This window comes from Lagopus leucura, unplaced genomic scaffold, assembly GCF_019238085.1.
Source record: "Lagopus leucura isolate 7727_CA_CO unplaced genomic scaffold, USGS_WTPT01 Super-Scaffold_100002, whole genome shotgun sequence".
In the NCBI taxonomy this organism is placed as follows: domain Eukaryota; kingdom Metazoa; phylum Chordata; class Aves; order Galliformes; family Phasianidae; genus Lagopus; species Lagopus leucura.
In genome coordinates, this window is record NW_024962263.1 from 69806068 (window position 1) to 69828664 (window position 22597).

At 39.8% G+C, this 22597-nt stretch overlaps 1 protein-coding gene across 1 annotated transcript; it reads left to right on the forward strand.

Annotated features, from left to right (window-relative positions):
• Nucleotides 1-140: 140 nt before the first annotated feature.
• POP1 (POP1 homolog, ribonuclease P/MRP subunit) lies at nucleotides 141-22231 on the forward strand. The gene is made up of 15 exons (XM_042869599.1): nucleotides 141-343; nucleotides 1373-1540; nucleotides 2388-2563; nucleotides 4940-5188; nucleotides 6045-6132; nucleotides 6336-6511; nucleotides 7013-7263; nucleotides 7386-7479; nucleotides 8247-8358; nucleotides 8932-9051; nucleotides 15026-15141; nucleotides 16467-16658; nucleotides 17547-17701; nucleotides 18362-18700; nucleotides 19449-22231. The coding sequence occupies exons 1-15, from the start codon at nucleotides 217-219 to the stop codon at nucleotides 20104-20106; spliced, it is 3021 nt and encodes a 1006-aa protein (XP_042725533.1). The 5' UTR covers nucleotides 141-216; the 3' UTR covers nucleotides 20107-22231.
• The last annotated feature ends 366 nt before the right edge of the window (nucleotides 22232-22597 follow it).

The window sequence follows — 22597 nt, forward strand, 5'->3', positions numbered from 1 at the left end:
CCACCCCTTCCCGCCCGCCTCCAACGGTGCCAGCCTGCCGCGGTGCGTTCTGGGCAATGTAGGCCTGCTGGGTGCGGCTGCGCGGCGCCCATGCGCCGCCGGGGTTCGGGAGGCCGCGTGTAGCGCGAGGTTGGGGCGCCGCGCATCGCGTGCAGCTCTATAGGCCTGTCGGAGGGAGTGCGGGACGGTTCACCTGAGCGCCGTATCCCAGCCGAGATGTCCGCGGCGAGGGAGAAGAAGCGGGCCAGGAAGATGAGGAACCAGCCAGCCAGCGTCACGCTCCCTGCCGAGCCGGGGTCCTTTCCCGGCGGCGGCGGCGGCAACAGGGCCTGCTCGGCCCCAGGTACGGCCTCTCCTCCGGGATACGGAGCCGTTGGCCGCAGCTCTCTGAATGCAACCCAGGAACTCAGGAGCCTGCTGTAGAGGTTGGTGGCCCTGCCTGTGGCAGGGGGTTGGAGATTCGTGATCCTTGAGGTCCTTCCAACCCGGGCCATTCTGTGATTCTGTGATTAGGTATCTGTTGCTTAATTTTGATACTGATTTAGCTGCCTGTACCAGGAATGCGTACTGTAACTGCACCGACATACGTGTCCGTGCTTACTTTGTTTATTACTGCAACAGAAATGCGTGTGACTTTACTGAAGACAGAAATACAAAAACTAGCTAAAGTTACGGGGGGAAAAAATAAGAGAAAGAGGGGAAAGTTTTGCTCTGACTAGACAACAGTAAGAGTCGCTGCTGATGGCAGTCATGTAGGCTGATTTTGATCACAGAATCATCAGAGTGGCCTGGGTTGAAAAGAACCACAATGATCATCTGGTTTCAACCCCCTGCTATGTGCAGGTCGCCAACCAGCAGACCAGGCTGCCCAGAGCCACATCCAGCCTGGCCTCGAATGCCTTCAGGGATGGGGCATCCACAGCCTCCTTGGGCAACCTGTTCCAGAGTGTCACCATCCTCTGTGTGAAAAACTTCCTCCTAATATCTAACCTAAACCTCCCCTGTCTCAGTTTAAAAAATGTTTCCCCTTGTCCTATCACTATCTACCCTTGTAAATAGCTATTCCCCCTCCCGTTTATATGCTTTGTAATATGTTTATATTGGTCAGGTCTTTCCCTTCGGGCTTAATGGAGTATGGGAGGTATGGATTGGGTACTGTTTTCAAAATGTGCAAAAGCACACGGATCTGCTGCTGACTTGATGCAGGTTTTTTTTTTTTTAATTTTAATGAAAAATAACTTTTTTTTTCAGTTATATATATGTTAAATAGTCAGAAGAATGTCCAATGCAATCTTAATAAAGCTATGTTTACAATCCAGTACCTGGATGACTTTGTATTTCTGCTATCTGTGTTTGTTTCTACATCCTTCAGGAGATGTTCGTTCTGAGCAGCAGTATCAACAGCAGAAATTTTTGCATCAGTCACCTGGGCCTCCCTACAGGAAAGACCAAAATAGAGGAGACTCGAGAGGCAGAGGAAGGGGAGGATGGCAGGGAGAGCATCAGAGTTCTTCTGAAGAAATGCCTAGATTCATAACAGGTTTGTATGTATAATAAAAGATCATAGTTTCCAGGACAACTTGCTAGAAATTGCTTGTTGTCCGTCTTAGATTTTGTGCAATAGCAAAAATCAGAAGGGTGTTTTGGTCAACGTGTGTGTTGTCTTTTGTTTTTCCTGATTTTCTACAAAATAAAGAAAAGTGTGTGCTCTAAAGTGAATTACCAGCTATTGTTCAGTGAGTCCTTTCAGACTTCTGAGTTGAAAAATTGCACTCCTTATAACAAGGGGTATGCATTTGGGTTTTGGTTTACCAGTAAAATGGACACTGACAGCCATCTGTTTTTAATGTAGTCAGTGGAACTGTTTATGCTCATGTTGTGAGTTAAAGGAACTTCTAACAGAACGTTTGTTTAGGAAAGCAAAGAGGCAAATTAGTTTTCCAAATTATGGTAGTGCTATGATAATGAGTACACTTCCATAAGTATTAAACAAAATCAACCTCTGACTTCTTTGTTTGATCATTTTAAAACTGTATGTAGTATCATCATTGCTTCCTGTTTTGTCCATGATTAAGTTTTTCCATCTGTCTCAATAATACATGCAAACATTGCTGCCATAGTAAAGAAGTACTTTGCGCAAGTAGAACTTGTTGGTTATACCTCAGCTTTCAGTATTTGCTGTAACATATTGGTAAGCTTCAGGATATCTGAAGAACAGAAATTACATCCATAAGAGACAGTAGAGGATACCTTGGTTTTATCTCAGGAAGTTATTAGACTGGTGCACTAGAGGTACTCTGCTGGAGTTCACTAATTTATGTTCACTGTCCCTTTTTTTTTTAATCTTTGCTGTTTGCCGTGCTCTGATGGAGTTCTTTTCATTCCAGTGTCTACCTTTGCTCAAGCTCGTGCTGCTGAGATCAAAGCCATGCTGAAAGCAGTTGCACAGAAATCTTCCAACTCTCTAGTCTTCCAGACTCTGCCCAGGCACATGCGAAGGCGAGCTATGAGTCACAATATTAAGCGCCTACCCAGGCGGCTGCAAGAGGTTGCCAGAAAAGAGGTATAAGTGCATTTTATGACATTTGATGAGCTATACAGTGGATGTAGATATTGTGCAGTGCTCAGCTGTGCATTTATTACCGTTCAGAGCTGAGCTTGACTGCAAAGCTTCCCTATATGCAGAGGCTCACAAACTTGGGCTGACATTTGGATGCAAAACCTACATTTTAGTAGATCTCAGAGTAGTTGTCAGTTATCTCTTTGCTTCATGACTATTGCATGTCTTGAAAAGTTACTGGACTAATGATGATAAAATCCCCTACTGCAGGAGCATTTGTTTGGCTAGTGTATCAAGGTCTCAGGTGATGTAGGAGTCCTCAGGAACACCTGCCTATCTTGCAGCTCACCACTGCTTTGAGCTGTGACTTCGCAGGACTCAAGCCAGCACAACTTGTTCATAACTGGCAGAGTATAGCTCAGACAGGGTGAGCACAGTGGAGTAGCTGACAGGTTGCATACAGCTTAAGACCATTCCTGGTTGGTCATGAAACTCATTTTGGAGTAGCATCTTATCATTTAGCCAGAATGCTTCTATGTATTTACTTACTGCTTATAGGCCCTGGCATTTCTATGTGTTTAAAAAAAAAAAAAAAAAGGGTTCAGTGGCTTTTCTTTACAAGGTGGTTGTCTGATGCTTGGCATTGATCGCTTTCTCTGGACACTTAAAGTGATCAGATGAATTTGCTTGGTAAGTTTTCTGCTTATTAAGGTTGATTCATTTACATATTTCTTGTATTCTTTTTCCCTCTTGCTTTACCTTTTTTGAATTCTCTGAGAACTTGCCCCTTCTTCCTCAAGTTCCTGAAGATTCAGAAATTGCATCAAGTACTTCTGCACGTGTGTCTAAGGGTGTGGTTTATTGGATCTTCATAACCTGCATCTCTGCTTTTATTGCTCCAATTGGCATTCTATTTGATTTGTTAGTCATGATGATCCACAGCACCTTCTTCAGGAGGAAGGCAGCATGGGCTATTTTGCATAGTTTACTCTCTGCCCTTGTTAAATAACTTAGATTTCTTTCATGTTTGTATTTGATCCATTTGTGTTCTGCTTTTTTAACTACTTTCCCATGATAGTATTTCCAACTTCTGTGTGTGTACTCACATTGATAAGTCCTTGCTTTAACTTTTGCATGGTTCTTGGATTTTTGGGGTGCTATAATGGTCCCTGCTGCAACTGTTTTACTTCAACCACGTTCTCTCTCTTTGGTTCTCTTTTTGAAGATTGTGTTTTTATGTAGGATGTTTTGTTTCGTGCTTTCTTAGAGCTCCTGTGTCTCCTGAGCTGTTTCCTTTTTTATAGGTTCAGCCCATTAGTTTTCAGTGTTTGAAGTCTGTTTCTTCAAAGTTGACTGTTCTGGTTCTGTTGTGCTTTCTTCCTTTTCTTAGATCCTTGAATATGACCATGTTGATGCAAAAATTTACCATGACTGTCTCTTACTTCTTCACAAGCTTGAAGACAGATACATTTTTTTGTCCACGTTACCACATCCCTTTTTTCTCTGATTGCCTTTCTTCACACTTATGTACCATTTACCTGGTGGCTTATATTGCCTGATCTATAGTGGAATGATTATTCTGATTGTGACTTGGAACTTTTGAAATTATTTTGTGCACATCTGTCTTTACATCGTGGTTTGTTTCCATGTTTACTTTGCTTGGCAGTGATCTAGCATTCTCATTCTTGTAACCAGTTCTAATTCTAGTTCTAACTCCTAGTTCTAATTCTTCTACTCTAATTCTTAAAACCAGTGATCTACTGTCAACCATTTCTTTGTGAGCCCCCGGAGGACATCCTAAAAAGTAGGGTTTTCTGCCCTTTCTCAAAAAGACAAGTCAAACCTTGAGAGATAAGCCTTCCTCTTCAGCCATTCACCCTTAGTAATTCTGTTCTTGATCAGGTCTTTATCAGGGAGTTTGTCTGACATCACCATATTGGCTTCTACACGCTGTAAATACTGTAAGTATCCTTAAGTCTCATCTGCCAGTCTTAGAGTCCGTGCTGCTTCTGTATGAGCTCACATCTTCAGGTTCTCCTCATGCTGTGTTCGTTGATTCATAGGAATATGCTGATGTTGAACAAAAGCTTTACACACGAAAGCAGCAGTTCTTACAGTTCACTGGTACGTTTCTGAATGTCTGGGAACTCTGGTTTATGGGTTCAAGTTAACCTTTGGTGGAGTTGTGTGGAATGGACTTGCATATACTCTTTGCATCTGTTTATTATCCTCAGTCCAGAGAGAGCCATGGAGAGCTAACATAAAAATAAAGCATAAATTATGCTAGTACTTCCTGTATCCTTATATATGCTAACCTTTTTCCTCAAAAGAAGTCTTTCCTTTTGAGATTTACTTCAGTGTTTTCTTTTTTGAAAACAGGCTGAGAAAGTTGTACATCAGAAAAAAGAGCAGTCCAAGACTAAATGCCGCAAAGCCCGAAGACGCCACGTAAATTTGGTAGCAGAGTTTAATCGCAGGCAAAGGAAAAATATTTGGCTGGAAACACATATTTGGCATGCAAAGAGATTTCATATGGTAAAGAAATGGGGATACTGTTTAGGAAACAGCCCTACAGAGAAGTGCTACAGGGCTTGTTACCGAGCCATGACAAATCACTGCCTTCTTCAGGTATCACATTTGCATTTTCCTTGTTCTTTTACTAAGGTGAAGTAATCAGCTCTTCAATTCTAATGAATGTTTCTGTCTCTTTAAAGCAATGTTGTGTCAGCTGTTAATAAGTGCTAGCTATGAAAGCAGGGGGAGGAAGGTGACCCTGCCTCTCTACTATGTGCTGGTGAGACCTCATCTGGAGTATACTGTCCAGATGTGGAGACTTCGGTACAGGAGAGACATAGACCTGTTAGAGAGCATCCAGAGGAGGGCCACAGAAGTGGTCCTAGGGGTGGAATATCTTTTGCTATGAGGACAGGCTGAGAGAGCTGGGGCTGTTCAGCCTGGAGAAGGTTTTAGGTAGACCTGAGTAGGTGTCTTTGCTCACTGCAGGGGATTTGGACCAGATGACCTTTAAGGGTCCCTTCCAACTCAAACGATTCTGTGATAAATGAGTAATTTCATGAGTGTTGTGAGAGGTGGACAGTATCAGAGAGAATAAAAAGAGTTTTATGTATTAAAAAGGTATCTGTAGCTGAAATACTTCATCGTCAGCCATAGGAGCTAAGAGATTCAGTGAATTCCTGCATCTTCTTGCAGAGAAGGATGCTACCAAAGGCAGACACTTTGTTATGTAAACTCTCTGGTCTACTTATTCAAGGGGCAGGTTGTTCTCCAAATGAGAAATGCCTGACAGCTGTCTACAGCAAAAAACTTTAATTAAAAAATAACAATAATAATGTTTTCTCTTTGACTCAAGCAGTTGTTTTTCATTCACTAAAATTTAATTGTAAATTATGAAGCTCTGTGTTGACTCTTCCTTGCCAGGTTCACTTTCAAGAGTTCTCACTTTTCCACTGTCCTTTTGTTTCAGGATTTATCATATTATTGTTGTCTGGAGTTGACTGGTAAAGAGAATGAGCTTCTGAGACAACTTGCTCGAATATGTAGTGTTGATGCAGGTAAGGATTTAACTAGTTTGAAATAAGGTTAAGTTTTTGAATAGTCTGAAGCAGAGATATCCAACCTGCCAGTTGCATGTGAACCAAGACAGCTTGTACTGTGCTCACCCTGTGGTGCTGTGCCATCATGGCAGTGGCTTTTAAATTTTTTTTATTTTTTAAACAAGAAGTTATTTTGTTTTTTCAATAAGCATCTTCTTCAGGATTAACGTTTGGAGCAGCCAGTTGTCTGTCTGGAAGACTTGAAGGTTCCTTGAATCTTTACCGAGCAGATCGCTATCCTGAGGACATGCTTGGTCCTGTTACATTCATTTGGAAACCGAGGTGTGGGTCTGAAAACAGACAGTTATGGATTTGGATGCATCCAGCTCTCAAGCAGGTATCCTGCTTTTTAGAGTTGAACTCAAATTTCTTCATGCATTGTCTGTTTCTTATGCTGCAGGTACCTTCTGAAAGGTTTCCACTCTATTTCTGTCTGCGTCTTGTTCTTATTGAAATTGTGCAGAATGTGCATGCAACTGAAGTATTTGGTGTGAGCTTGTTAAAAATTTTCTACTGCTGCTTTTTGGAGGATTTGTTCACAATATGTTGGTGCCTGTTTTGCTTGCTTCCCACTTCCATCTGTGACAGGCTGTTTGGTCCCTGTCATCACAAGTAGTCATAGTCTAAACTTAAATTGCAAGCGCACTTTTTTTTTTCTTCCATTAATTTGAGTGACAGTAAGTCCCTAGCAGCAGTATTACTTTCAGCATGTGACAGTGCTCTCCATGGATTTAAACAGAGTGAAGATCATTCCCTATAATCCAAAATGAAAAACAAAACCACTAGAATTTAACTGAACTGCTTACTTTCTTAATTCAAACTTTTCACTTTTCTTTAGGATGTACTGAATGAGTTGAAAGCAATTTTTCAGTGTTCAGAGCCTGAGGAGATCTGTATTCCTGAGCCAATTGCAACACTAAATCAAGAGGAAGAACAAATGGATCTTGTTCAGAGTCTTGGCAAAAAAAGAAAGAAAGAGGACAAAGGAGGAGATAAAGCTGTGCCAGTGAAGAAAATAATTGGTGATGGCACTAGAGACCCATTCCAGTCCTACTCCTGGGTCTCACAAACTACTGGCATTGTGATCAGGTTTGTTCATAGTAGAGTTAGGAACTGTGACCCTTAACCTGTTAACGTAGCTGGATCATAGCATAACAGAAAACTGTGTGCTGTACAATTGTACACTCACCTGAAACTTCCCTCTCTTGCAGTGATCAAACAATGGAGATTCTCAGATATCGACTGATTGGCCCATTATCACACTCTGTCCTTACAGAGACCCTGAAAGCTGCTTCTATCCAAACAGTAAGGACAATGGCCTGATGGATATTATTGTAATTTATATCAGCGTTCTAGAGCGTGCAAACTTCTTGATAGAAAGAATCATTAAGCACATTAATTATGAAAGGTTAACCTATATATTTCTACTCTGTTAGCTTCTCTATATTGAGCCTCTTGATTAATGCTGACCTCAAGGAGAGTTTGTATCTGGATTTCTGCTATGGGTAGAAATAAAATGGAAGCTATGATGCTACTAAGGCTCTAAGGGTTTTGCAACAGTAATGTATTGAGAGGTCAAAAATAATTTGTACTTTTTGGAAACCATATTATATTTTTCATTCAACGAGCTAGAGGACCCTATAGGGCAAGACATAAAAGGTATAGAAAACATTTGTGTGTTAAATCAAATACATACTTTCTCCAGGATTTAGTGTTTTATCCACCTCTTAGCACATTCCATCAGTGTAGTTTTAATGGGTGTGGGGTTTTTTTTGTGCATTTCTTGCAGCAAACTTGAGGAGGCCATGAAGTCTCTGGTTTTCTATAAAGTCATTGATTGCAGAGTTAGGAAGAATTGTGGATTGCTTTGTTTACTTTTGGGATACAAACTGAATATGCTTATTGGAGAGTACTGTAAAGTGAAATGTAGGAATAAGCTTCATCAGGAAAAAATGGTTTTGATTTGAAACTTGAAGGAAGCAACCATAGTGATTAAGGTGAACAGACTGAATTCATATGATTAGAAGTTACTGAATTACTACTTGAGTTAATTAGATGATGTTGTTTTCCAGGAGATGGTGGATTCAGAGTCGAAACTGAATAACTGGTGGGTAGAAAACTGCAAGGACTCTGAAAAAGTATCTCTTCATCATCGTCAAACAGCTATCTTTGAGCTCTTAGAAGGTATTTGGGCATGGGCAATAGGGGAGGAAGGGGAAACTTAAGTTCTAGTGGTCAGAACTGGCATGCAACTGAGTTGGCTTCAGTTTGGTAAGGCATAGTTTGTGTTTGATCAAGAGAGTGATGCCCTTGAGCGTATACTTAAGTAATCACTGTGGCATGTCGAAGATTTCAGAAACATTACTTTTTATTTTTTTTAATGGAGCTTTAGTCCTTTTTGAAGGCCAAACTCTTAACAGATATATTCCGTTTTGTTTCTTGTCTTTATAAACATTTCATTTCTAGCACTGAAACAGGTAAGGAGCTGACTGGTAAATCTCAGACTATATTCAAGCTATCCAGTATGAGGCTGTTAAGCAGAGATGAGGTAAAACTTAAAAAATTTTGTTTTAAATTTCTTTAACAAGCACTGGTGAGTTTTCAAAACATGTTGAATCGAGTACTCTGAATTGCTACTCTGGCTTACAGTGGTGTCACATCGCTGCAGGCAAAAATGTACAGAATAACAGTGCAGAAAAAAGTAATCACAGTTTTATTCGTGGTTTCATGGCAATGTTCATTTGTGTATTTTTAAAGGGATAAGTTCACCATCAGAAATGCCACCAGGTACAGTACTGGGCCTCACTGTTGGAGATCCTCGAGTAAATCTGCCAAAAAAAAAGACAAAAGCCATTCCAGATCCGGAAAAATACCAAGGTAAAAAGCTTTGCTTACACTGTGCTTGCATGGAACTGCCAAAGGCATGAAATTTAGTTTCCCTCTGCACTTCTGTTTTCACTTACTGTCCTTTTCCACTGCTTTTTGTTTTTTTTTTTTCTTGTTGTTTTCCTCTAGCATTAGGTTTCAGAAGTTTCCTTCTTCTTTCCCCATACCTCGTTGTAGCAGAAACAGGCTTAAAATTGCACAGGTTGCATATGTTTTAGAACAGCAATTGAGAGGGAGGGACATGCACCATAGCTGGTCTTGTGCTCAGTGGAAGCCTCTGTCTGACCATACAGATGATCCAGGTTCGAATCCTGGCAAGGCCAACCAGGTGCTAAAAGCTGCTCAGTGACTTTCTGTTTGGTATGTCGTCTTCCAGGTGCTATTCTTCTCTCCAAAAACAGTTCTAGAGTTTGGTTTATAGTATTTGAATGTTGCAATTTCGCTGTAGGGAAATGCAAAATTAGCATTTTAGATTGCTAGGAGATGCATAAGTGACTTTAGACTTTCATTTCAGTGCAGAGTACAAGATCAGTTGGATTTGAACTTCCTTGAAAAATATGCAAGAACAAATAAAATGGGATTTCTGTACAGTGCAGTGTATGCATTTACATTTAGGTTGATTGGACGTAGGCTGCCTAACGTAGTATGAGAAACAGAATAGCCAGGTAGCAAACAAGACAAGTGAAGTTTCTTTGGTTGCGTATTTCCAAGATAGTAGAATAATACACCCTTATCTTTTGTTTAAACCAAATTGAACACTGATTTTAGTTGCCATCTTACCAACTCTTCCTATTCAGACTTCCTTATGTCTTCCTATTCCAACCTTTCTTTGTGAAACAGCTTCTGTCCTGTTTATTATCATTTCTGCTCAGTTACTTTCTCGTCATTAATGTTCATGTTGGAAATGTTGCTGCATATGTGACCTCTGCTTTGGTTCCTTTCTGCTGAGGAGTAAGGTGAGCTACATAGCACTCGTTTACAGAGACTGGTTTGATCTGTTAAAGGAGTTAGCAACCAAAACAAGTAATTAGTCAACATTCATTTTGCTTGTCATGTCTGTGAAAATATGTTCAAGAAGGTGAGATGAGCTGAAGTCTTCTAAGCGTTGGAAATGCCATGTAGTAGTTTTTCTCCCTCTAGCAAAGGTGATCCTCCCCCAGGATGTAGGGCTGTGATAGAGAGGTAACGATATGTGACAGGGAGTCAAGGGAAAGAAGTTACTTACACCTTTTGTATTTTGACTTGCTAAAAATGGCCATCTCCAAGTCTTTCTGTTTGTGGTTATCCTTCAGCTTGCATGAAATCTTGTAAACCACATAGTCAGAAAAGCTAAGCTGGTTTTGCTTTCTGGTTCCTTTCTGAGTTGAGTTGGTGTTTTGTTTTGTTATTTTCTTTCATCATAAACTTAATACTGTATCTGCCTTTTCTGACTTTTCTTCAGGTGAGGGAGAAAGTCCTTGAACAGCAAATAAGAAAATGTAAACTGCATGCAATGCCTTCTAATTTGACAATGCCTTCTAATTTGAGTTCTACTAAAGGACTTGGTGTCGCACAAATGCAGCACTGTCAGATCAGTTAGAAGTAGGCAGAAGAGTGAAGGATAATACAACTTCCTTCCAACAGAAAATAAAAAGAGAGTAGAAAAGAATAGTCTTTCTACAAGGAGCAGTAAGGAGGTAATTTCCCACCTGAGTGACTTCTTAATACTGTGTGGGAAGACTCAGAGGATTATTCAGAATCTCCTATGTACCTATTACATTACATAGTGGGGAAATCTTACGGCATGGTAGTTCATCTCTCTTATCTAGGAACCTTAGAACTGAGGTGTAACTGCCACTCTTCTCTGTGCCTCATTGATATTCCTAAGTGTTGAAGAGAAAAGCTATTACTACTCTCCAAAGCCTGTTGTTCCTATCTTAATTTTGTAATTGACTGTGTGACAGCTACTACCAGTGCAATATCTCGCCTTAATAGGCTTATTTGTTCAAGTAGTGAGAGAAGTTGTTTGTTTGTTTTTTGGGCTTTTTTCCCAATACTTCTAGAAAATCAATCCATATTGGATTTGCATCCTTATGTAATTTTCCAGGCTGGGGAAAGCTTTCAGTTGCATTTGATTCCTGTTTTTTTGTTGTTTTTTAAAGAAAAGATGCATCAGTATTAATAATAGGAAGCCTAGGCGTAATGAGTTACTGTGCAAAATGCATACAGAAGGCAGAATAGATATATAATCAGATCAGTTCCCTCTATGCAAGCATTACGATTTCTTCCCACTGTATTCTATTTCAGGACAAGGAAGTATGTGCAGCTTGTGATCTTGTTAGGGCATATGATCTTATTGCAAATTTCCCTGCCTCTATAAATCAACTGTATTTATTTATTTTTTTCCCTGTCAACCTACTTGATTGCCTGGCAGTTTTGCAGGCAATCAAAAATCCATTCATTAAATGGAGGAGAAGCTGTTGAAGGTCATTCTGTGCAAAAAGATCACCTCTAGGTGAAGAATGTAAGCCATGAATCACAGAATGGCCAGGGTTGGAAGGGACCTCAAGGATCATGAATCTCCAACTACCCTGCCACATGCATGGCCATCAGCCTCCACGTTTAATGCTAAACCAGGCTGCCCAGGGCCCCATCCAACCTGGCCTTGAACACCTCCAGGGACGGGGCATCCACAACCTCTCTGGGCAGCCTGTTCCAGCACCTCACCACTCTCTGGGTAAAGAATTTCCCCCTGATGTCCGACCTAAATCTCCCCTCCCTCAACTTAAAACCATTTCCCCTCGTCCTACACATATCAACCCTTTCAAAAAGTTGATTCCCCCCCCCTCTGTAGGCTCCTGATGAATGTCTGGAATGACAATACTGCACACTGATCTTAGTGTTGCATTCTTCCATAGCACTCTATTATTGACTCTATTGATGTCAGATTATTAGAATATCCAGCAAGAATTTCATCAAAAGCAACGCATTACCAGAGATATTCTAATTCAGTTTAGCAGTTTTACCATCATTTTTTACATCCAGTTCTGTCTGGTTTCGTTGGTTCTTTTGCCCAGTAGATACCAGGAAAGGAATTCTTCAAATGTATGAAGGGCAGTTTGTTTTAACCAAAAAAAAGGAATTTAATATTGGCAAGTTGTAGATGTTAGTACAGCAGCAGTACTACCAATGTTTCCACAGTAACACCCACAAAGAAAGTTAGGTTTCTCTTCTAGATAGTTGGTCCCCTGATGGAAGATGAGGTCTGTAATTTCACTGGGTTGGTTTTAATTTGCCCCTTGAGCAAATCATTTTGTGAGCACTAGAATTACGTAAACTTTCTGAATCCTGGTTTTAATGTAACCTTACTCAGTTGTGGTAATATGGCAAGATGATCTTTGTGTGAGTAATGTGACTAGTCCTTCATTCTTGCTGTATGTAATGTTTTTCCCTTTTTTGTTTCTTGGTTATTCAAATGCTATTGGTATTAATGTTAAGTTTGAAATGGTACTGCTTATCTTAGCAGATCCCATATTTGTTTTAATCTCTCTTATATTTTTAATATTATGTAGAAGTTAATTGCTTTTCTTAACGTGTTTACTTTGAAGATGCATTATTTGTCAAATGTGCAAATGGTTTAGGTAAGTTACAGCCTTCTTAGCCCATGGGTTGTCATACATGAAATCTATGAAATGAAATCTGTTTCCTCCATCCTCCTTGTTTTTTTCTGAACATTGTAAAATACATTTGTGTGCTTTTTCCCTCTGTGGATGATGTGTTATGAAATCAGAAGACATTTCAGTCTTTCCCACTTAGGCATACTCCCGAATGCATATGCACAAAGGGCACGTGCTGATGGGAATTTAACCCAGAGCTGTCCTAATTTCTTTAGGTTGCAAGATAGAGAGTTTATGAGTAAATCGCTGTTTACTGCCTTTGTAGCAGCTTATGCCTTCTGGAGTGGTCAGTGCTTACATGATTGCAAATTAGCATTAGTCTTCCCTCCTTTTAAAGTCCTCTTTTGTTGTTTTGGTTTGCTGCTACTGTTACATGCTATGTGTCTTAGCACATTTTGCTGCTCAACATGGGGTCTGTTGGAACCTCTAAACAGTCAGTGAATTAAATGCAGAGGAGAATGCATCATGAAAGACAGGTGAGCTAAAGTTCCTTCTGCAAACACAGAGCCTGGGTCTTTGCCAGTAAACATATTCTTGCAGAAGTTTGCATATCTGGCCTCTTACATTGGCTCTTCTGGTGCTACCTGCATATATGCTCTGAAACTACTAATGGTGTTGATGTTTCTGCTTCTGCTACTGCTGCTCCTCAGAGAGGGATGGAAAAAATTCAAACAGATGCACTCTTAATCTTAGGCCTGTCTTTTAGCACTGCTAAGGTAATCTCAGAACAACTGTTGGAAACAGAATGAAACCTTCTTTTCTTTCCCTGTGTTTCCTGAGCACCAGCCATTGGCATCAACAGAAGTAGGTAATAATATGGTTCTTGCTGACTTCTGTGTGCATAGTAATAGGCACAGTAGTTTGTGTGCTTAGTGTTTCCTGTACTAGCTGTAGCATCTTATTTGCTGCATCATTAGCAACTTACTCATCAGTAGGTTTATTTCCCCAGCATTCTTTGAAGGTGAACTAAAGAAAATGAAAGGGCAGCAGTTTGAATTGGAGTATGTTTTGTAGAGAGGTAAAATTCTCCAGGTTGAATGTGAATGAAAGAAAAACAGTGTACGACGTTAGAGATTTTAGGGTGAGAAGAACATTGGGTGGGCTGTGGGAATGGAAACAGACAGGCATTAAAGGGCCCTTTAAAGTGGAAGAAAAATACTCATGCTCTGCAGTATAGGAATTCTAAGGAAAGTATGTTCTTTAAACAAGAATGCTTAGCAAGTGTCATCTTAATAGCACTGTCAAACTCAGGAAAGCTGCTACATGTAATGTTTCTGAGGATTTTACAACTTGTAGGATGGACAACTTTAAATCATATACAAATGGTCACAAACATAATTATTGCAATTATGTTTGGCAGTACCTATCCTATTGCTAGGACAACTTAATAATTCATGTCTTCTGTACTGCAATTCTTTTTCCATGCTAACTGAGAAAAATTACCTGAGTTCATTCAAAACTTTGTTATTTAAAAACAAGCAAGAAATATTGTGTTCCTCTAACATGCAAGACCATTTAGATGACAAAGCAGTCCCTGTGAGTTTCAGCCACAGAAATATTAACAGCTTCATTGTAGTTTTTTATTTGTGAAGTTTATTTTACTTAAAACATGGATTGATATGCATTGATATTGCATGCTAGGTACTGAATGCTTTTAATCCACAGAGTACAAAAGGTAGGTATATGTTTATTTTGTTTGAACTGAGGAGTTGAAGCAGAATTAGTTTTAATGCCCTATTGATGAGTTTTAAAGCTGAAAGTCTTACTCATCTTCAGTAAGCACACAGTTGTTGGACTGTGCAAACTTACACAATACATGTCTTCCTTGTAGTGCAAAGCCTGAAAAAATCCAGAGAGTGGGAAGCTAGTGCTACATAAGTGTTGCATGGTAGTCATACCCATAGAAATATTTCTTGTCTGTGCATTATTTGTCCTGTAAGTTTGCTTAGGTAGACTTAGTCCAGACTTTGAAAAGTTGTTCTTCATGATTTTTACCAAAGTTGGTGAACTTCATACTTTTCCTGACAGGTCCAAGTCCAGAATATTAACGATGGCATTAAAACTTGCATTGCCAAAGGTGATGTCATGTGTACTAAGAAATACCTGTCTGTCTGTGTGGGAATGCCAGGTTAATCCTTCTAAAAGTAACTGGTAGTTTATCTCATGCTTTGTATTTGGAAAAACATATGTTAAGGTAAGACATTCCATGATCACATTTTAAATAGTCTGTGTTCTTAACTGATTGCTCATTGTGCTCATTAGGGGTTTTGAAAATTTGAGTTTTGTTTGAAGGTTCTCTTCTTTTGTAGATAATGATAAAGTTAGGCAGCTGTACCTGGAGGGTGTACCTGCTGAGTGTGCTCACAGCTTTATCTGGGACCAGGACATCTGTAAGAACGTCACTGAAAATAAAATCTCAGAGCAGGTAACTGATGAGGTGGATTGCCATGGAGAAAATGGCTAATGGTCCATATAGTGAAAATCTTGAAACTTGTATAAATGCAAGAGCAGCAGTCTCCTAATGTAGTATTAGCACACGACTGAGTTGAAGTGTCTGTTCTGTAGCCTTTATGTGATACTCTTGTATAGCAGTTATTAATATCCAGTTAAAAGAAAGCTTTTTTTCAGTGGATTGTCCACTGAACTGAATAATTGTGGTTTTATTTTTCTGAGAGATTTGAAATTGGATTTTCCTGCATCACTTTGACTCACATAGCACTTAAAAGGGATGAAGTGCCACAGAGATGCCCTGTCCATTTACTTCTCAATCATAACCAAGTGAATTCTCCTGACAAGAAAAAGATGAGACAAAGTAGATCCCTCTGGTTCTGAACTGCAGTACACTATTGTGGTCATTCTAGACATCTGTGATTTGTTGACAGTTTGAAGTGCACTTCTGCAGATTCAAAATTTGACTTTGAATCTGACTTTGAATTTACATTGGCAATGGAGGGACAACCCACAAATATACTGGCAAAAAGGTAATTTTGCCTCTAGAGGTGATAAACTTTTGACACCATTGTAATCAAGGAGAAAATGTTTGTGTGGCAGAAACATTTCTTGAAATGCTCTCTTGATGCAAATTGGTTCTGTGCTCTTTCAAACTGTCTGTCGTAGTGTAAAAAGCAGAATACTTCCTCAATATTACAGTAATGAATAACAATCTTCGTACGTTCTTCCTCTTGTGAAATATACAATTTAGCTTACAGAACAACTGGTGCAAAAGAGACATGAAGAGACATCTACAGTTGCAGTCTGGTGTTTTGGGTTTTTTTGTTTTGTTTTGTTTTGTTTTTCCCCATGCATGTATTTGTAATGCAGTACAATGAAATATAACAAGTGATGATTGACAAAGCCTTGGTACCTGCATGCTTTCTGTGAAATTGATTCATGACAGAATACTCTTTTCATCTCCCTGGATATAGTTTGGATTTTCCCTCTGTATTGACAGACTGTCTGAAAGCATGTGCTCAGTACAGTCTTGTGCACAGGTCTATAAATACCAAGTTGGAATGCTTACTTTTTTTCATCATCTGTACATCTTTGGACTTGAGTTCCAGTACCTTCCGTCCATCAAGGACAATGGAAATTTAAAGGGGTGGGAGGCGAAGGGTTCTGAAGTGCTTTTTCTAAAGGTTTTTTTTTCATGCCTCAATGAAAGTCAGTTCAAAAGTGTAGAGTGTTACTGTTGGAAGGATATGTGGAAAAGGGGAAAAGCTTACTAACTTATGGGAAAATTCTCCTTCTTAGGAATTAAACAAAATGAGAGCCCAGTTACTGGTACCTGGATCTCAGCTTGATTTGGGTCCTTGTGAATCTAAAATTCCTATACTGTTGGTGCAGCAGCCAGGAAAAATGGCTGGAGAAGATCGACCAGGATGGGGGAGTGGCTGGGATATCTATCTCCCAAAGGGCTGGGGCATGGCTTTCTGGATTCCTTTTGTAAGTAACATTCATTACAAATGGCAAGTAAATCTAACAAATGATACCATTTGGTCTGAAACACCATTTTAAGCATACTTCACATTGTGTAATCAAACCATCACAGTATCAAAATCCCACTGTAAAGAGAATTTATGAACTGGTTGATGACAGTCTTGGTCTTAAAATCTTAAAAATAAATAAACAATAGCTTTCTGTATCTTCTTTTGAGTATAACTGTGCCCATATGGCAGTTTGAAGCAGGAAATGAGAGAAGAGGGTAAGAAGAGAAAGCTGATGTGATAGCTGTTTGATTTTGTGTTTCTAAGAGCGTATGGCTGTAATGGTAAATGATTTGGTGCCAGTTGCTAGTCTGCTTCCAGCTTGGCTATCTCTGCCATTCTGTCAACAGTTTAGCTGCCTTTGATTTGGAAGGGGAGCTTGAAATATGATTTAAGCTAGTCTGACTGTATCTTGGGCACTCTTACAGGTATCCTGCTTTGAATGTTAGATAGTTGATGTAGTGCCTTTCTGCTCTTAACATTGCTGAATATAGAGGGGAAATAACTGCAGTGTTACCTGTTGTACAGTTCAAATTAGTTGGAGAGTGACTGTTGAGTTAATAGCATGTTTCTGGAACATACAAGATGAGAAGCTGTGAAATTCTGTTTATTTTAGTTGATTATTTTTCAAAATTTAAGCTTAAAGAGAAGCAATGTTTTTATTGAAGTTATCATTTAGAACTGTGAAAACCTTAACTTTTTTTTTTTTTTTTTTTTGAAAGCTGAAATTACAGACTTTCCATTTTCTACAGCAATGGCTTCAACAGTATTAATGTTTTATTTCAGTTGGGAAGCAGGAATCAATACAAATATTGCTTTTTTGGGGGGGGGTTGATTTTTATAACAGATATATCGAGGTGTACGAGTTGGTGGCTTGCAAGAAGCTTCAAAACATTCTGAGTATCAAAGAATACCTCACACTCCAGATGATTTCCCTGATTGCCCGGCGGGAATGCAGTTTGCCAAAGAACTGGAAAGCAGTCTTCTTGACAAATTCAAACGGTAACATTAACTTTGATTACAAGAATGGAAGAAAAAAACAAACTGCAGTGCTTAAGATAGTCCCTTTGTTATCTGTTGTTGCATTCATTTAGACTTGGACTTCAGGAAGGTCTTTCACCATTGTTTTTAAAGTATTATGTCAGTAAATATACTCAAGAAAAGTTTTGCTAATCAGGTCGATCAATGAACTAAAACCTTGTATTTCCAGAGTGAAGCTCCGTTACAAGACTGAGTAAAAAATAAAGTTATTTCAGGCAAGCTTCTCAGCTACTTAGAGAGAAGGTAGAAGTTTGCCTTTGTTTGCCTTGCAGTCAATGCAATACCATGCTTATGGGGCATCTGGAAGTGTCTTCTGAACAAACTGATATCAGTTCCCCTTCCAGCTACAACAAGTAGGAGAATTTCAGAGAAAATGATGGTAGTGTCAGTAGTATTCAGCATCACTGAAAGGATATAGAGGGCAAAGATATATTAGCGTTGTCTAGAAGTATAACTTGAGAATTATTGGTGAGATTACTGAATGCATACCTAACTTTCTGTTTTAAATGCTTGTTTACTATTAGAACGGCAATGGCAAAGTAGACAGCTAGCCTTTCTAAGTGCCAATTTGAAATAAGAATGCTGGATATAAATCTTTTTTGTACTTGATTTATTGCTTAGACGTCCACCTGCAAAAAGGGCGAATTATGTCAAACTGGGCACTCTGTCCCCCTTCATCTGTCCTTGGGGGCAGCTGGTGAAGAGCTGGGAAGGAAGAATGAAAGCTTCAGAAGAATTTGTGCATCGTTCTTCCCCACATGCTGAGCACTGTGCAACTGAAGGACATGGCTTTTGTGACCCCAAACCAGACGTGGTGAAAGAAGCTTCCCCTGAGACTGGTGAGGTAGAGGAGACCATGGAAATAAGCTCTGAAGATTCTATAAAGACGGAGGGTGATACAGACACCCAAGGTTTTGGTGAGAGAGGTGAAACTATGAGAAGTGACTTTATTGTTCTCAGGTATGTCAAAAGGTACAAGCACGTGATGTATTATTTATTAGGAGTAATTGAATTGGGGAAAGGAATGGCTCAGCCTTGTTTAGAGAAAGATTTGGTTCAGATACACTGAGGAGGAGATTAAGTAATTTTACTGTTGAGTAGAAGTCCTAGTTTCCTCAAACAAACACCATAAGTAGAGGAAGTAAGGAATTGTCTTAAATACGACAGGCTGAATTTAGCACCTTCTTGGAGTTGATGTGCTCTGTCTGCTTCTACGTGTGTAGAGTTTAGAGGGCCATATTTGTGATTTAAAACTTGCAGTGCATATCAGCACATGTTCTCCTTTTCTAATGCATTGTCTCAGATGGTCTGCAGAGAGGATAGAATCTCATGTATTTCACTGTAACATATGTGGGTGCCAACAGTGTTTGGAAAGTGCCTGAATGCAGATCTTTTCATTTTTAAGTAGTCATCAGGGGAAGAAATATTGGCAGTTCAGAACTGAATTGTGTCACTGAAGGTTATACAGCTTTTGTGATCAAAACAAGCTTTAACAAGCTGAGTGATATTCATGTCTTCAGAACAAGTAGCCTCCTAACACATGAATTTCACCTGCCCGTGTTCTTCTTACGCTGAGAGTTAGAGACATCAGCTTGAAAGGTTACAGGAAGCCCTAAGGCTTCTTTAATCAAAAAAGTGACTTTCTGCATTTCTGTTGTACTATTTATTAATAACTATCTTTTTGTTTCTTTTTAAAACTTGTTAATAGGAGTGAGAAATTACTAATGCAGTTATCAGCCTGGTGTTACCCCACTTCTGGAAAAGATCGGCGGCCTCGCCTTGTTTCTCAGCTTGGAGGAAAGGAAATGACTGAAGATGTCCTTTTTCCAATCTTGATGAGCTATCCCAGGGCTCTGGTATGGGTCAACTTGTCTCTCCTGAGGAAGGGGAACCCTGAATTACATGCCATGATTTGCATCCCAACAGAAGATGATTTACTGCACTTAAGCAAGGACAGACTCTTCTGTGGTCCTCAAGAACCCAAGCATCGTGACATATTCAAGCACAAGGTACAGAAGCTAAAAGAAAAGAAGAAGAAAGAGGAAGATAATTTGAAGGCCCAAGAAAGCAACCCTCCCAGTGTTCCAGGGAAAGAAACAACTGAGGAATGTAAAGACCTCATTCTAGGTCTTTGGTCAGGCACTCTCCCGGATGTTACTTCCCATTGCTCCAGAACTCTCTTGGGATATGTAACTCGAGGGGACTTTTCACTAGCTACAGGCTGTGGAGAAGCACTGGGTTTTGTTAGCTTGACAGGGTTGCTTTGTATGTTATACAGCCAGCCAGCAGATAAAAAAGGGCTTGTTTTGCTGAGAACTCCAGCGTCTTTACAGTACAGATTTGCAAGACTTAGCATTGAGGTTTAAGTATCAATGAAGTTCAGTAGAATGCAAAATACACCAAAGTATGTATTATGTCTCCTATGGCCTTTCTGCTAGGCCACTGAAGAAGTATTTCTGAACCTTGAGGAATATGAGACGATTGGAAAGCTTTGTAGCATTATTAATGGGAATAACTGATACTTAAACCTGGTATTACTTCTGATGTCCGCATTGTGCAGGATTTCTGACTAACATACATATCACCATCATATTCTATATCTGAGAAGCCTGTTTTTCACCTCAGTGCTATAAGGGTTCTGAAACAAAATTACAGATTTTCATTTTAGAAATCTTCTGATGAGATGGCTGATAAATTGTAGCTTTCCAGATCACTGTTCACATATAAGCATGTGCCCTCTGGGGCTGTATATGTAGCAAGTGGCTTTTACCAATTCCTTGAGTCAGAAAATGTGTGGCTACAGTGGAATAGAATTAAGTAGACAATTCTAGCACAGCCAGCAGGTAAGGTGTGTTGGTGGAAAAGCTCTGTTTAAATGAAATGCAAATATATGATAGTCCAGCTGCATAATTTTAAAATTACAGCAACTAAAGCTCTTAAATTGGAAAGCATATCAATTTCTCTCTATTCTGAGAGAGGAAACTGTCTTTTTGAAAGATAATAAGCTTTTTGAATGTAAATTGCTCTTGGTGGGTCAGCATACATTTTCTGTTGTAAGTGGGAATATTTTCATTCTGTGCAACATTTTATTTTTGTATGGAGTGTGCTGGGACCAAGGCTTTCTTCATTTTGCTATAGGGTTTATGAAGGTTGAAGCAGTCATATAACCTATAAAATGTATGAGAATGGGGAGAAAGGTATTTAATTTGATTGGGGAAGGGTGGTTACTTGGTTTTGTTGCTGGTTGGGCTTCTTTTTGTTAATGGTAACCCTAAACTTCTAGCCATTCTTGAGTTAAGCAGCTTAAAAATGAATTTACAGTAATGCACTGTAGTTTAATCTGAGCATGGTACAAATATTTACCAGTTGGTAACATAAACCTAAAATGAGACGACAAATAAAAATGTAATCTATTCTTGATTCAGGAATCTTAACGATTCGGCTTGATTTGTTGAAGTAATAAATTAAATATGAATCAGTTGATGATTTTGTCTTCCTAAGTATCAGTCGGTAACTTAATTCCCACAGCCACAGTTTTGTCTGAAAAATCCTTGCGGGAATAAATGAATGTTCTGTGGAGTTCTTTTGCTGCAGGGAGAATTAAGTGTAACTTAACTTCATAATTATTAATGTTGAGGGCCATTGTTGGATTAAATGGAGATATTCAAGACCTGGCTGGATGCCTCCCTGTGCAACCTGGTGTATGCAGCCTGCTTTGGCAGGGAGGTTGGACTCGATGATCTCTAGAGGTCCTTCCAGCCTTTACAGTTCTGTGATTATGTGGAATATGACACGTATGTGGGGAAGGGAGGGAAACAAGGCAGATATGGGAAGATTTGAGAATCGACTCAATTCACTTACTTTCGAACTCATTTGTTGAGGACTTTCCTGTTAATTTTTCCTGACCAAGAGCCATAAATCCACTTGCTGGGTTTGCAAGCCGGATGGGCGTTGTGCGTGTGTTCTCAGCTGCGCTGACCGGAGTCATGGCATCGAGTGAGGCGGATAGAGGTAGAAACCACAGCCTCCAGCACAGCTTGCGATACAGCTCCGTGAGGAGCTATGCGTGATCACTGACTGCATCGGTGTGCCTGATGAAGGAATCGTCACGGAAGCACCAGGAACAGCCCGGCCTAGCTTTGCTTTGCACGGCGCCTGCGGGCCGGTAGATGGCCCCAGAGGAAAAGGCTTGGTGCTGAGCGGGGCCGGCCTTCACATGTTCGCCATGTGACCGAGAGCTCCGCAGCGTGGAGGTATGTGGAAATAAAGTACCCCTTAAACGTTACGGTCTGGCTGCTCTGATCAAGTTCTCTCGTGGTAATAATGCTGGACTTAATGAACCTTTTGAATTGTGAGCTCAATTGAAATATTTCTAGGATCAGAGTTTCCAGAGCTGTGCTTCGTGGGAAGAGGGGAGGGGAGGTGATGCTTACATGGATGTTCCCCCCCCCCAATTCCCCCACCTTCTCAGATACCCTGTTTCCCTCGGCCTGGACTGTAAGTGAGGGAGGAAAAAAAAATAAAATAAATAAAAAGCCCCCCACCCAAGCTATAATTCTTGTTTCTTTTCTGCTTTTCTTTCTTTTCTGTCCTTTTGTTCACTGGATCTCTCCCAGGTTGTTGTTTTTCTTTTTTTCTTTTTTTCTTCTTTTTAAACATCTGGAGCCTTTTTTCTTTTCCTCTTATTGGTAATTTCTGCCAGGTTTTCATTTTGACACTTCCTGTTACTTTTCTTTGATTTTCATTCTCTATTTCTGATTTATGATCCTTCTCTCTGGTGAGCCAATGAACAGAAACTGGAATCCAAGTGCATCCTGTTCTGTATATCTTATAATATTGTTACACAGTTGTTTTCCT